The sequence below is a fragment of the Ranitomeya imitator genome, chromosome 1, assembly GCF_032444005.1.
Source record: "Ranitomeya imitator isolate aRanImi1 chromosome 1, aRanImi1.pri, whole genome shotgun sequence".
Lineage (NCBI taxonomy): Eukaryota > Metazoa > Chordata > Amphibia > Anura > Dendrobatidae > Ranitomeya > Ranitomeya imitator.
The window spans coordinates 407,574,573-407,590,485 of NC_091282.1; the positions used below are offsets into that span (position 1 = coordinate 407,574,573).

At 43.6% G+C, this 15,913-nt stretch overlaps 1 protein-coding gene across 2 annotated transcripts in view; it reads left to right on the top strand.

The window, feature by feature from the left end:
- FRMD3 (FERM domain containing 3) overlaps positions 1-15,913 on the top strand; it is a 297,732-nt gene that overhangs the window by 154,822 nt on the left and 126,997 nt on the right. For both annotated transcript variants that reach the window (XM_069762775.1, XM_069762783.1), the window contains exon 2: positions 6,271-6,375. In XM_069762775.1, coding sequence (XP_069618876.1) covers positions 6,271-6,375 — 105 coding nt within the window. The remainder of the gene's footprint in view (positions 1-6,270; positions 6,376-15,913) is intronic.

Sequence of the window (15,913 nt, forward strand, 5' to 3'; positions counted from 1 at the left end):
GAGCGAAGCCAGAACAAGGTTTAGTTTGAGAGCTTGTGACCGTTACAAGATGGCCATGCAGGCCCGGAGCGGCGCCAGGAGAAGCAGAAGACAGCAGCTGGTAAGCATAATACTAGGGTCAGGGAACTTACATTATCGATACCACTGCAGGGGTGAAGTAAAAACAAAGCAAAACGCTGAAATAGTGCTTTAATCTGGTCATCAAAAACTGTGTCTGGGTTCCCTCAAAATGTGAGGCAAGCTCCATGTTAACAATGCACAATATGACGTAAAGTTCCCAAGACTGCTGTTCAGTGACTAACCAGATAACCATCATATTTTCTATAAAGTGATCAAAAATATTCCCTAATGTATCAGTCTCTAATCCTCAACCCATATAAGAAAAAAAAATACTGTTTCCCCTTTACCTTAATATACCCCTTTAACATGGGGGATAGATCTCACATCTTGTTTTCTCAATCTAACTTCTCGTTATTGCTTTGTAGTACATTCCCTAGCCATGGCATTTGGGGTATTTTCCAGACCTGATCACACACATACACAGTTTTAGGATTTATGAATACAAACAATAAGGGAGAGGGTAAACAATGTCAAACAATGACAGTGAGGGTGATCAATGAGTGGAACAGGCTGCCACGAGAGATGGTGAGTTCTCCTTCAATGGAAGTCTTCAAACAGAGGCTGGACAGACATCTGTCAGAGATGGGTTAGTGAACCCTGCAGTGAGCTGGGAGTTGGACATGATGACCCTGGGGTCCTTTCCAGCAATAACAGTCTATGATTCTATGAAACAAATTAGATTGCTCCAATGTCTGGTTAGAGATATGAGGAGCTGATGGAGAAAAGACTGATGTTCCAGGATGCATAGAACAGATTTAGTTATAGAACATAGTTTTCATTGATTACAGAATATGGATAGGAGGAATGGTGGGGGGCTACTGCAATTCTTGCGTTATTTCCTAGATACACTTTAAAGGGAATCTGTCAGCAGGATTTTTCTACATTGTCTGAAAGCAGCATTATATAGGGTTAGATATCCTGACTTCAGGGATGTGTCACTGGACTGCTTGGTGCAGTTTTCATAGAATACCTGTATTTTCTGATAGAGATGTATGATAGTATGGTTAGGGAAGGATAGGGAAATTTTAATGCAAATACCGTATGTTAGAAAATAGTTTAGATTATGGCATTAAATTGATTCAGGTTTAGAAGGAAAATTAGTTTGGACTTTGGACCACCCCAGTAATCTGTATGCACCCCGGCCCACACCCCTGACTGGCATCTTCCTGTGCATGAGCTATTATGCAGATAAACTGCTGATAGCATTGAAACTACAGCAACTAGCCTAATAAGTGACACATCCCTGTAATCAGGCTCATGTGCCCTGTATTATGCTATTCTCTGATTAAATGGCACAAACCTGCTGACAGATTCCTTTTAAATATTGCAGATAAGGAAATATATCATAGATATTCAATACTGTGCAAGTGTTTTAGGCAGGTGTAAGTAAGAATGCTTTAAGGGTATGCGCACATGTGGCAGATTCGCAGCAGTTTTCCATCAGGTTTACAGTACCATGTAAACCTATGGAAAACCAAATGTGCCCATGTTGCGGCAAATACCGCGCAGAAACGCTGTGTTGTTTATTCCGCAGCATGTCAATTCTTTGTGCGGATTCTGCAGCGTTTTACACCTGCTCCATAATAGGAATCCGCAGGTGTAAAACCTCATGTGAAATCCGCACAAAAAACGCAGCAAATACGCAGGTAAAACGCAGTACATTTATTTAGCAATTTAGCAATCGCTAAGCAACAAAAGGGGTTCTTAAAATGTGGGATAAGGGTGCAATACAGAGTGTGCTAGTATGTGCCGTATAATATACAGTATATGGAATCTAGTAGCCTGCATCATATGTTTAGTTACAAACATCAAGTCATAGATTAATGAGAACAACCTATAAGTTCTGTCAAGAGCATTGTCTGTTTAACACTAATCTCTATGCTGAAGGTTTGGCATAAAACTACAGTACAAAGGAGGGCGCAGTATGATCCTAAGGCTACTTTCACACTAGCGTCGTACGACGCGCGTCGTTTTGGAGAAAAAACGCATCCTGCAAAGTTGTCTGCAGGATGCATTTTTTTCTCCATAGACTAACGTTTTTTTTGTGCGTCGTGTCTGCCATTTCCGACCATTCATGCGCGGCCGGAACTCCGCCCCCTCCTCCCCGCAACTCACAATGGGGCAGCGGATGCGTTGTAAAACTGCATTCGCTGCCCCCGTTGTGCTGCGTTGTCACAGGATGCGTCGGTACGTCGGCCCGATGCACTGCAACGGGCCCACACTAGTGTGAACGTAGCCTAACAGATAAAGTATGGTTGTGCCACTTAATTACACTTTAATAACTTTACTCTTACCAAAGATCGTTCATAGATACAGTCTTTATTTTACAACATTTTTGACCAGATGTACTGAGTATAAGATTTACTATTTTACCACACTGCCTTATTTTGGAAACCATATTTACCGTATATACTCAAGTATAAGCCGAGATTTTCAGCCCATTTTTTGGGGCTGAAAGTCCCCCTCTCGGCTTATACTCAAGTCATACAACAGGGGTCGGCAGGGGGGAGGAGCGGGGGCTGTCTAATTATACTCACCTACTCCTGGCGCGGTCCCTGCAGGTCCCTGGCTTCCCGCCGCCCCAGCTTCTTCCTGTACTGAGCGGTCACATGGTACCGCTCATTACAGTAATGAATATGCGGCTCCACCTGCCATAGGGGTGGAGCCGCATATTCATTACTGTAATGAGCAGTAACGGTGATCGCTCAATACAGGAAGAAGCTGCGGTGCCGGGGAAGCAGGGGCTGCACAGCGCCAGGTGTAGGTGAGTATAACGGGGAGGGGAGCACTGCGCGATATTCACCTGCTCCTTGTTCCGGGCGCCGCTCCATCTTCAGCGTCTTCTGCAGTGATGCTCAGGTCAGAGGGCGCGGTGACGTGGTTAGTGCGCGCCCTCTGCCTGAACGTCAGTGCAGAAGACGCTAAAGATGGAGCGGCGCCCGGAACGAAGTCAGGTGAATATTGAAAGTGCTGGGGGCCTGAGCGACGGAGAGGTGAGTGTGTGATTTTTTTTTTTTTATCGCAGCAACAGCAAATGGGGCAAGTGTCTGTATGGAGCATCATATGGGGCCATAATCAACGTTTGTGCAGCACAATATGGGGCAAATGTCTGTATGGAGCATCTATGGGGCCATAATCAACATTTGTGCAGCACTATATGGGGCAAGTGTCTGTATGGGGCCATAAAGTTTGTGCAGCACTATATGGGGCAAGTGTCTGTATGGGGCCATAACGTTTGTGCAGCACAATATGGGGCAAATGTCTGCATGGAGCATCTATGGGGCCATAATCAACATTTGTGCAGCACTATATGGGGCAAGTGTCTGTATGGGGCCATAAAGTTTGTGCAGCACTATATGGGGCAAGTGTCTGTATGGGGCCATAACGTTTGTGCAGCACTATATGGGGCAAGTGTCTGTATGGGGCCATAACGTTTGTGCAGCACTATATGGGGCAGGTGTCTGTATGGGGCCATAACGTTTGTGCAGCACTATATGGGGCAAGTGTCTGTATGGGGCCATAACTTTTGTGCAGCACTATATGGGGCAAGTGTCTGTATGGGGCCATAATGTTTGTGCAGCACTATATGGGGCAAGTGTCTGTATGGGGCCATAATGTTTGTGCAGCACTATATGGGGCAAGTGTCTGTATGGGGCCAAAATGTTTGTGCAGCACTATATGGGGCAAGTGTCTGTATGGGGCCATAACGTTTGTACAGCACTATATGGGGCAATTGTCTGTATGGAGCATCTTATGGGGCCATAATCAACGTTTGTGCAGCACTATATGGGGCAATTGTCTGTATGGAGCATCTTACGGGGCCATAATCAACATTTGTGCAGCACTATATGGGGCAAGTGTGTGTATGGGGCCATAATGTTTGTGCAGCACTATATGGGGCAAGTGTCTGTATGGGGCCAAAATGTTTGTGCAGCACTATATGGGGCAAGTGTCTGTATGGGGCCATAACGTTTGTGCAGCACTATATGGGGCAAGTGTCTGTATGGAGCATCTTATGGGGCCATAATCAACGTTTGCGCAGCACTATATGGGGCAAGTGTCTGTATGGAGCATCTTATGGGGCCATAATCAACGTTTGTGCAGCACTATATGGGGCAAGTGTCTGTATGGGGCTATAACGTTTGTGCAGTACTATATGGGGCAAGTGTGTGTATGGGGCCATAACGTTTGTGCAGCACTATATGGGGCAAGTGTCTGTATGGGGCCATAACATTTGTGCAGCACTATATGGGGCAAGTGTCTGTATGGGGCTATAACGTTTGTGCAGTACTATATGGGGCAAGTGTGTGTATGGGGCCATAATGTTTGTGCAGCACTATATGGGGCAAGTGTCTGTATGGGGCCCCAAAAAATACCTACAAAAATACCATAAAATTATCCTTTATTATAAATATTAAAACCATAAGTGTGCACTTGACAAAACCAACACCAATAGATGCAAGCGTACTACAGGAAAGACCGGAGTAGTGCCAAGCCCTACGCTTTCTCAGTGCACCCTACCTGCCTGCGGAGGTTGGCACCCTACTTCATATAAATTAATAATACAAACTAAATTAGGAAGCTTTTTAATATATCTTTATCATAGAAATCTGCTGGGTTCTGTTAGGTTGGGTAACACTATTAACCTTCAGACATAAGGCAAATCATCAGATTAAAGGGAACCTGTCACCCCCCTCAGGCGTTTGTAACTAAAAGAGCCACCTTGTGCTGCACAAATGCTGCATTCTGACAAGGTGGCTCTTTTAGTTATGATGCCTGCACACGCTGAAATAAACATTTATAAAATGTGCCCCCTCATACCGTCACTCTTGGCCTGTGTGCGCCGGGCGCCGCCTCCTGAGCGTTGTTTGAATCTGTCCCGGAGCCTGCGCTGTGTTGTTAACTCTTGGGCATGCGCAGTGTGAATAAATCAGAAGACACTGCGGGGCGGGATGTCCGGCAGGGCGGCCGAACAGGCGCAGTCAGCTAGACTGCAAATGAGGACAGAGGACGGGCAGCGCTCACTGCGCATGCCCAAGGGTTAACAACACAGCGCAGATTCAAACAAAGCTGAAAAGCATTCGTGCGCATGCTCTGGAAGTACTATATCCCTGAAGTCTTTTGCTGTGTTCCGGGATGTAGTTTACCGGTGCATGCATACTTATGCTTTTCGGCTTTGCACATCAGTGTGACTCAAATCTGTCCTGGTCATAGCAAGACAAACTGTCGACTAACTGAGGTATCATGTTATAGCTACTATGAAAAGTTAAGGAGGCATGAGCAGCAGGAGCAGGAAGAAGCATAAGGCTGCTTTCACACATCAGTTTTTTGCCATCAGTCACAATCCGTCGGTTGTTGAAAAAAACACATCCGTCGCAGATTGTGAAAAACTGATGCCACAGATCCGTTTTTTGATGGATCCGACTAGCTGATCCAGCTAATTGGATGAAAAAAAAATCGGAACATGCTCAGTTTAAAAAAAACGGAATCCGTCGCTGGATTCAGTCATTTGACAGATCCCGCGCCATAGGCTTCCAGTCAAGCAGTCGGCGGACGCAAAAAACGTTACTATGTCCTTTTCCTCCGGCCGCTGGAAAACCAATATTTAACGGATGAAAAACGGATGAAACATGAGGCAATCCGTCGCTAATACAAGTCTATGAGAAAAAAATGGATCCGGTGGCAAATTTTGCCGGATCCGTTTTTTTCGAAATTCGCCGGATTGTGACTGATGGCAAAAAACTGATTTTTGAAAGTAGCCTAACCCGTGAAGAGAAACAGATCTGTGCTGCACCTTCTAGTAAGTGATTATATGTCACCCCAGTGTTGGATTCACAGCTACACTGCTCAGTACTGATGTATAATATCTTTCATGCTGCTGCTTCTGTCAGTGTGCTATTCAAAGAAAGAACAGCTGGAATCTTTCTTCTCTGTGTACTATGTATCTGAACTGAGAAATCATAGCAGCTAGTCTTTACCCACAAGTTCAGAAACAACTGAAAATTAGAAATACATCTTAGCTAGAAAGTGTTATTCCTCATGTATACACATATGACAACTTGTTTTGAAAAGTTACAAGAAACAAAAGGGATACTTACTTAATTGTTACCAGGTCTAAGATTATGTTCTTTTTCTCATCTTATTTTCTAGAAAGAGACCAAAGGCCAGTTTCTTATTGATCATATCTGCAATCACTACAGCTTGCTGGAGAAGGACTACTTTGGAATCCGCTTTGTTGACCCAGAAAAGCAAAGAGTATGTATTCTGATTTATCTGTATATTCTTTACAGAACTCTAAAGGGCTGTTAAATACTTCAAGGAAAATCAAAATGTCAGCGAAAAGAAAGATTATTTCTCTGTCCCATACATGCAGTCGAGGAAGATAGCTTTTAGCCGAACAATCATGTAAGGTGTATTGACAGCGTTAGGGTTAATTTTTCTGGAGATCCAAGAGCTTGATTTTAATGTCTTAAATTACAAGTGAAATATAGAAAGCTGTGTGTCTTCATCTTTAATGTAACGCTATTCCTTCAGTTTACTATCTCTTTGATGTCCACTTTCAAAGTAAGAATACGCCTTCACTTTGGTGAAGAGACACTATAGTAATAAGTTCATCAGTATAATAAATTGTGAAGATGATTTTTATCCCGAGAAGATAAGAGCTACTATATATATAGAGAGAGATAGAGAGAGAGAGAGAGAGAGAGAGAGAGAGAGAGAGAGAGAGAGAGAGAGAGCTGCTTAAAGTGTTAGTTTACTCTTGTGTTCTGATGAGGTATCGGCGGTTATTCATTGATAAAAATGCCATAATAAGAAACAAGCAACATATCTGATTGCAGCAACAAAGGCTGGACAGACATCTATTGGAGACGGTTTAGTGAATCCTGCATTGAACTGGGGTTGGACACGATGACCCTTGGGGTCCCTTCCAACTCTAACATTCTATGATTGAAGAACAAGTTCACACAAGCAGTATTTGGTCAGTATTTTACCTCAGTGTTTGTAAGCCAAAACCAGGAGTGGAACAATCAGAGGAAAAGTATAATAGAAACATATGCACCACTTCTGTATTTATCACCCACTCCTGGTTTTGGATTAAAAATACTGAGGTAAAAAACTCACCAAATATTGAACGTGTGAAGGTGACCTAAAGTTTTAAATAGCTAATATTGGAGAACCTTTGGGAAGCCAGCTGTCAATCATAGCCATCATGCTGTGGCTAATGGTAGCCGCCCTCATGGTGGTGGTTTTATCTGTGTTTTCAATGGATTCTTTGATTCAAAGCCAAGGTCAAAAAGCCATCCAGTAAGCCGTGGAAGTCACAAGCAGGTTTTTTCCACTTTTATCCAGATGTTCTTGGTGCACTTTTTGTGAATTTTGATTGGTGGTTTCATATAAAATCGGGAAGATTTTGGGTATAAAAAGCCCAGTTTTATGCCAGTTATGCCATTCACCTCATCAGAAGAAAGAAGGTGCCACCCACCCTCTCCTTTTCTTTTAACGTCCTTTCTTTGTCGTGATGTTTTATTTGAGGGAAAATCTCCCAGCTCTCTGTGTGGATTGGATTATTGCATGATTCATTTCTTGCTATGTTGGCTATTAAGTTATTAAAATGATTATAAAGACTATTTGGTTACCCTAAACAAACACGACGGCCATTATTCTTCCACAATTTTGTGTACTGTGCTTTCATTCATATACGGTATATTTTATGGGTTTTGTGTTACCATGATACAGGCACAGCTTTTGTGTCCGCATCATCCAGAGCTATATCTGGACTTTCCTTCACTTGGAGCAAAAGGAGCAAATTATGATGCACATAATATTTTTCTCTGATTTTCTTAAATGGTTTATGCAAATGAGTCAGTACAATGCTCAAATCATCAACCGTTAAGTATAAATCATTTTTTATTATATAAACCATCCAAATATTAACAGGGGTTTTTTTTTCTTACAAACTTAAAAAACTCAGAATGCACTTTTCCAAATTATTATGCACAACAGTGTCCAAATTGTTCGTAGGTTGTAAAGAACTGAAAATGGTCATTTGATGAATTTGCAACATTACAAGGTCACATTTACGGTGGCTCAGTGGATAGCACTGCAGCCTTGTAGCGCTGGAGTACTTGGAAAACATCTGCAAGGAGTTTGTATGTTCTCCCCGTGTTTGCGTGGGTTTCCTCCGGGTTCTCCGGTTTCCTCCCTCATTCCAAAGACATACTGATAGGGAATTTAGATTGTGAGCCCCATCAGGGACAGTGATGATAATGTGTGCAAACTGTAAAGTGCTGCGGAATATGTTAGCGCTATATAAAAATAAAGATTATTATTATTATTTACTGAAGTCAAAAGCTTTTTCAATGAAAAACTTCCAGGCTAAGTTACAAGTTAAAGAGGTTGTCCAGTACTATAACTGTTCTTTTTTTCTTTTTCATAAATCTTGCTATCATGTGCCTCTCAGTACATCCATTATGTTGTTTTAGCTATTTTACCCATACCTCCCAACTTTTTAAGAAGAGAAAGAGGGTCAACTTATGTGGCAAGCTTAGTGCAAATTTTGTCCACGCCCCAAGTCACACCCCAATCCACGCTTATTCTCTCTCCCCTAGCAGGAGGAGATGTCAGAGGGGCAGTGGCAGTCAAGGATATTCAGCAAATGCCCAAAACCCTAGATAGTTGGGATTAGAGATGAGTGGATTGATTCATGGGACTCCGGTCCAGCGTCCAGATCAGTAGTACATGGCGGCTGGACGGGAGACCCATGAATCTCTTAACATCCGGTGGCTTTTGATTAGCCAGGACTGGCACAACGTCATCTGTGCGTCCTGCTCATCTGTAGTTGGGACGTATGGATTTAGATTTTGTTCATTCATTCACAGTCAGCGCCACCAGAACTTTTTCATCTTTATGTATCTTCACCATATGACATCTGACTTTTTGGTGTCTGTAAGGCCATGTTCACACTTACTATAAATTCTCTTTTCGTTTTTTTCAGGCGACCGCACCAAACTACACAATAACAATCTTTTCTGATTATTGCATTTTTCTCCCGTATCGGATTCGTTTTTGGTGCAGATGTGAAGCTGCTCTTTTAGGGTATGTTCACACGTTCCTGATTTCCATCCTTTTTTTTTCAGGACTGTTTTTTAAAAAACTGCAGCTCTTGGCAGAAAACGCAGGTCCTTTTTTTGTCCTTTTTTGATGCGTTTTTTGATCCTTTTTTTTTATCCTTTTTTTTATGCAGTTTTCTATGCAGTTAAAATGGCTGAAAATACCCTAACCCTACCCCTAACCGTACCCCTAACCCTAACCCTACCCCTAACCCTACCCCTAACCCTACCCCTAACCCTACCCCTAACCCTATTCTAACCTTAGTGGAAAAAAAAAAATTCTTAATTTTTTTTTATTGTCCCTACCTATGGGGGTGACAAAGGGGGGGGGGGGTGTGTCATTTACTATTTTTTTTTATTTTGATCACTGAGATAGGTTATATCTCAGTGATCAAAATGCACTTTGGAGCGAATCTGCCGGCCGGCAGATTCGGCGGGCGCACTGCGCATGCGCCCGCCATTTTGCAAGATGGCGGCGCCCAGGGAGAAGACGGCCGGACGGACACCGGGACGGCGGGTAAGTATAAGGGGGGGAGATTAGGGCACGGGGGGGGGGGCATCGGAGCACTGGGGGGGGCATCGGAGCACGGGGCGGTGGGATTGGAGCACGGGGGGGCGGGATCGGAGCACGGGGGGGCAGCCACAATCCGCCCACGCACTTCTGCCCGCTTCCCCGCACTTCCTGCTGCAGCGGTTCGGCACCACAAACCGCAGTAAAACCCGCAGATATTTTTTTCATCTGCGGGTTTTACTGCGGGTTTGACCTCACAATGGAGGTCAATGGGTGCAGAACCGCTGCGGCTCCGAAAAAAGAAGTGACATGGTACTTCTTTTTTCCCGCAGCTATTCAGCGCGTTTTTTTTTTTGATTTTCCGCATTGTGGGCACAGCAGTTCCTGTTTTCCATAGGGTACAATGTAATGTACCCTGCATGGAAAACAGCTGCGGACCCGCAGCGGGAAAATCGCGGCAATTCCGCATGAAAAAAAGGATCGTGTGAACATGGCCTTAATGAGTCTTTTTGTAGTACGGAAAAGTTTTGTTAAAAAGTAACTGCAGTTTTTGACATGTGTTTTTTTAGGCTCCACATAGAAGACGATAGAGAAAAAAAAGCCCCCAAACTGCATAGTTCATCAGTGTCACAGTTTTCATGAAGTCACGTCCACTTTTTTCTTTGACAGTTCAACATGGTATAATTTCTGTGCAAAAAAAAAAGCAGCTAACAAAAACATCATGTACGCTACATGCGAACAGGATCTAAATGTCCAAGAAACGTGGAAAGTGGAAATCTCTGCCTAAAGACTGTTGAACTCTGCAATTTTGAAGGTTTTTTTTCTATAGACTTCTATGTGTAGCCTGAAAAAAACAAATGTAAAATCAAAGCTTTTCTGCAGTATTAAAAAAAGCATTACAAACGCGGGTTCAAATCTGCACCAAAAAATCATATGGGAGACACGCATAAAAGAAACGCAACAAACACACAATAATCAGAGAAGATTGTTATTGTGTTGTGTGGTGTGGACACCTGCAGAAGGCGTACAGAAAAAAACACAGTAGAAAAAATGTAGCATTTACGATATGTATGAACACAGCATCAGCGTTACAATTTTATTAAATTTTTATGGGTTTAGTAGAGAAAAAATATCAGTCATGCCATTTATTTATTTATTCCATTTACCAATCTCCGCAAGTAATGTGATCGCTGTGTTGTGCAGGTCGATTACAGGGACACCAAATATGTTCATGTTATTTGCTGATTTGTGATGTTAAGCACAGTAAAAAAAATTACATTTGTGTAATTGATTTTCATTATGTTTTAGTCATTTTATAGGAAGGAAAAATAAATCTTTCTTTTATTCTCCCTTTAGAATACTGAGACAAAAAATACACTAAAATATACAATGCATCTCTGTGTCTCAGTATAATCTGCCTGTGGGGTTAGTTACTGCAATACAGATCAAGTACACAAAATTCTTCTAGTGACATCACCAGAGCCTGTGTCTCAGTATCTTTAGCTCCTACCTGCAAAAAAAAGAGAAAATTATTTTTTTTGCAATTGATTTTCATTATTTTTAGTAGTATTAGAGTATGCATCAAAAAATGTCAATTAGTAGCTTAATTGCCATTGTCTGGTGGCAATTAGGCCACTAACAGACATTTTTTGATGTATATTAATTGAAGTGTCATGATCCCAATGGCAGGGGATCACTAAAGGACAACCACAGATACAAACAAGCTCTAGGGCGATGGAACCTGAGCTGACCGCGACCCTGAACCTAACACACAAATAAAAGTAGCCGGGGAACGTGCCTACGATGATCCTAGACGTCTCGCTCCAGCCGAAGATCTAACTTCCCCTATTAGAAGAAACACAGACCTCTCTTGCCTCCAGAGAAATCCCCCACAGAAATAGCAGCCCCCCACATATAATGACGGTGAAATGAGAGGAAAGCACATACGCAGTATGAAAACAGTTTCAGCAAAATGAGGCCCGCTAAAGCTAGATAGCAGAGGATACGAAAGTGAACTGCGCGGTCAGCGAAAAACCCTTCAAAAAACCATCCTGAAATTACTTGAACTCATGTGCCAACTCATGGTACATGAGGAGCAATTTCAGCCCACTAGAGCAACCAGCAGCAAGAATCACATATCTGCAGGCTGGACTAAAAACCAAATAAAGCAAAACACCAAAACAGAAAAATCCAAACTTAGCTTGACCAGAAGGTTCTAGGAGCAGGGAGCAGAGGTAACCAGACACACTGGATACATTGATAACCGGCGAGGAAATGCCAGCAAAGCCAGGTTAAATAGGAAACTCCCATATGCTGATGGAACAGGTGGAACCCAGAAACCCAGGAAAGACAAGTCACCCAGTACCATCAGTAACCACCAGAGGGAGCCCAAAAACAGAACTCACAACAGTACCCCCCCTTGAGGAGGGGTCACCGAACCCTCACGAGAACCACCAGGGCGACCAGGATGAGCCCTATGAAAAGCGCGAACCAAATCATCAGCATGAACATCCGAGGCAACCACCCAAGAATTATCCTCCTGACCATAACCCTTCCACTTGACCAAATACTGGAGTTTCCGTCTGGAAACACGAGAATCCAAGATCTTCTCCACAACATACTCCAATTCTCCCTCCACCAGCACTGGAGCAGGAGGCTCAAGCGAAGGAACAACAGGTACCTCATACTTCCGCAACAACGACCGATGAAACACATTATGAATAGCAAACGATGCCGGGAGATCCAAACGAAACGACACAGGGTTAAGAATTTCCAAGATCCTATAAGGACCGATGAACCGAGGCTTGAACTTAGGAGAAGAGACCTTCATAGGAACAAAACGAGAAGACAACCACACCAAGTCCCCAACACGAAGTCGAGGACCCACGCGGCGACGGCGATTAGCAAACTGCTGAGCCTTCTCCTGGGACAACTTCAAATTGTCCACCACATGACTCCAAATCCGATGCAACCTATCCACCACCATGTCCACTCCAGGACAATCAGAAGGTTCCACCTGACCAGAGGAAAAACGAGGATGAAACCCCGAATTACAAAAGAAAGGAGAAACCAAGGTAGCAGAACTAGCCCGATTATTAAGGGCAAACTCGGCCAACGGCAAAAAGGTAACCCAGTCATCCTGATCAGCAGAAACAAAACACCTTAAATAAGTTTCCAAGGTCTGATTAGTTCGTTCAGTCTGGCCATTCGTCTGAGGATGGAATGCAGACGAAAAGGACAAATCAATGCCCATCTTAGCACAGAACGTCCGCCAAAATCTAGACACAAACTGGGATCCCCTGTCAGAAACGATGTTCTCAGGAATCCCATGCAAACGAACCACATTCTGAAAAAACAGAGGGACCAACTCAGAGGAGGAAGGCAACTTAGGCAAGGGTACCAGATGAACCATTTTAGAAAAGCGATCACACACAACCCAGATGACGGACATTTTTTGAGAGACAGGGAGATCCGAAATAAAGTCCATGGAAATGTGCGTCCAAGGCCTCTTCGGGATAGGCAAAGGTGACAACAATCCACTGGCCCGAGAACAGCAAGGCTTAGCCCGAGCACAAACCTCACAAGACTGCACAAAAGAACGCACATCCCTCGACAAGGAAGGCCACCAAAAAGACCTGGCCACCAAGTCTCTAGTACCAAATATTCCAGGATGACCTGCCAACGCAGAAGAATGGACCTCGGAGATGACTCTACTGGTCCAATTATCCGGAACAAACAGTCTCTCAGGCGGACAACGATCAGGTTTACCCGCCTGAAACTCCTGCAAAGCACGTCGCAAGTCTGGGGAGACAGCAGACAAAATCACCCCATCCCTAAGGATACCAGAGGGCTCAGAATTTCCAAGGGAGTCAGGCACAAAACTCCTAGAAAGAGCATCCGCCTTCACATTCTTTGAACCTGGCAGGTATGAAACCACAAAATTGAAACGAGAGAAAAACAGTGACCAACGAGCCTGTCTAGGATTCAGACGCCTGGCAGACTCAAGGTAAATCAAATTTTTGTGATCAGTCAAGACCACCACACGATGTCTAGCACCCTCTAGCCAATGACGCCACTCCTCAAATGCCCACTTCATGGCCAAAAGTTCCCGATTACCAACATCATAATTCCGCTCAGCCGGCGAAAACTTTCTAGAAAAAAACGCGCATGGCTTCATCACTGAGCCATCGGAGCTTCTCTGTGACAAAACCGCCCCCGCTCCAATCTCGGAAGCATCAACCTCAACCTGAAAAGGGAGCGAAACATCTGGCTGACGCAACACAGGAGCAGAAGAAAACCGGCGCTTAAGTTCCTGAAAGGCCTCCACAGCCGCAGGAGACCAATTAGCAACATCAGCACCCTTCTTAGTCAAATCCGTCAAAGGCTTAACAACCCTAGAAAAATTAGTTATAAAACGACGATAGAAATTAGCAAAGCCCAAGAACTTCTGTAGACTCTTAAGAGATGTAGGCTGCGTCCAGTCACAAATAGCCTGAACCTTGACGGGATCCATCTCAATAGTAGAAAGGGAAAAAATATACCCCAAGAAAGAAATCTTCTGGACTCCAAAGAGACACTTTGAGCCTTTTACAAACAAGGAATTGGCCCGCAGGACCTGAAACACCTTCCTGACCTGCTGAACATGAGACTCCCAGTCATCAGAAAAAACCAAAATATCATCCAAATACACAATCATAAATTTATCCAGATATTCACGGAAAATATCGTGCATAAAGGACTGGAAGACTGAAGGAGCATTAGAAAGTCCAAAAGGCATTACCAAATACTCAAAATGGCCCTCAGGCGTATTAAATGCGGTTTTCCACTCATCACCTTGCTTTATTCGTATAAGATTATACGCACCCCGAAGATCAATCTTAGTGAACCATTTAGCCCCCTTAATGCGAGCAAACAAATCAGTCAACAATGGCAAAGGATACTGATATTTTACGGTAATCTTATTCAAAAGACGATAATCTATACAAGGCCTCAAGGAACCATCTTTTTTGGCCACGAAAAAAAAACCTGCTCCCAAAGGGGACAAAGATGGACGGATATGTCCCTTTTCCAAGGACTCCTTAACATAATCCCGCATAGCAGTATGCTCTGGCACTGACAGATTGAACAAACGACCTTTAGGAAATTTACTGCCTGGAATTAAATTTATAGCACAATCGCAATCCCTGTGAGGAGGAAGCGAACTGAGCTTAGGCTCCTCAAAAACATCCCGATAGTCAGACAAAAACACAGGAATCTCAGAAGGAGTAGATGAAGCGATAGAAATCGGAGGTGCATCATCATGAACCCCCTGACAACCCCAGCTTAACACAGACATTGATTTCCAGTCAAGGACTGGATTATGAGTTTGTAACCATGGCAGACCAAGTACTAGAACATCATGCAAATTATACAGTACCAGGAAGCGAATCACCTCCTGGTGAACGGGAGTCATACGCATGGTCACTTGTGTCCAGTACTGAGGTTTATTCATAGCCAAAGGTGTAGAGTCAATTCCCTTCAAAGGAATAGGGACTTCCAGAGGCTCCAGACTAAACCCACAGCGATTGGCAAATGACCAATCCATAAGACTCAGGGCAGCGCCTGAATCCACATAGGCATCGACGGAAATGGATGATAATGAACAAATCAGAGTCACAGACAGAATGAACTTAGACTGTAAAGTACTAATGGCAACAGACTTATCAACCTTTTTTGTGCGTTTAGAGCATGCTGATATAACATGAGCTGAATCACCACAATAAAAGCACAACCCTTTTTTCCGCCTATACTTTTGCCGTTCACTTCTGGACTGAATTCTATCACATTGCATTATCTCAGGTGACGGTTCAGACGACACCGCCAAATGATGCACAGGTTTGCGCTCCCGTAAACGCCGATCAATCTGAACAGCCATAGTCATAGACTCATTCAGACCAGCAGGCGCAGGGAACCCCACCATAACATCTTTAATGGCCTCAGAAAGGCCATCTCTAAACTTTGCAGCCAGAGCGCACTCATTCCACTGAGTAAGTACCGACCACTTCCGAAATTTTTGACAATAAATTTCTGCTTCATCTTGCCCCTGAGAGAGGGCCAACAAAGCTTTTTCAGCCTGAATCTCTTGGTTAGGTTCCTCATAGAGCAAACCTAATGCCAGAAAAAACGCATCCGC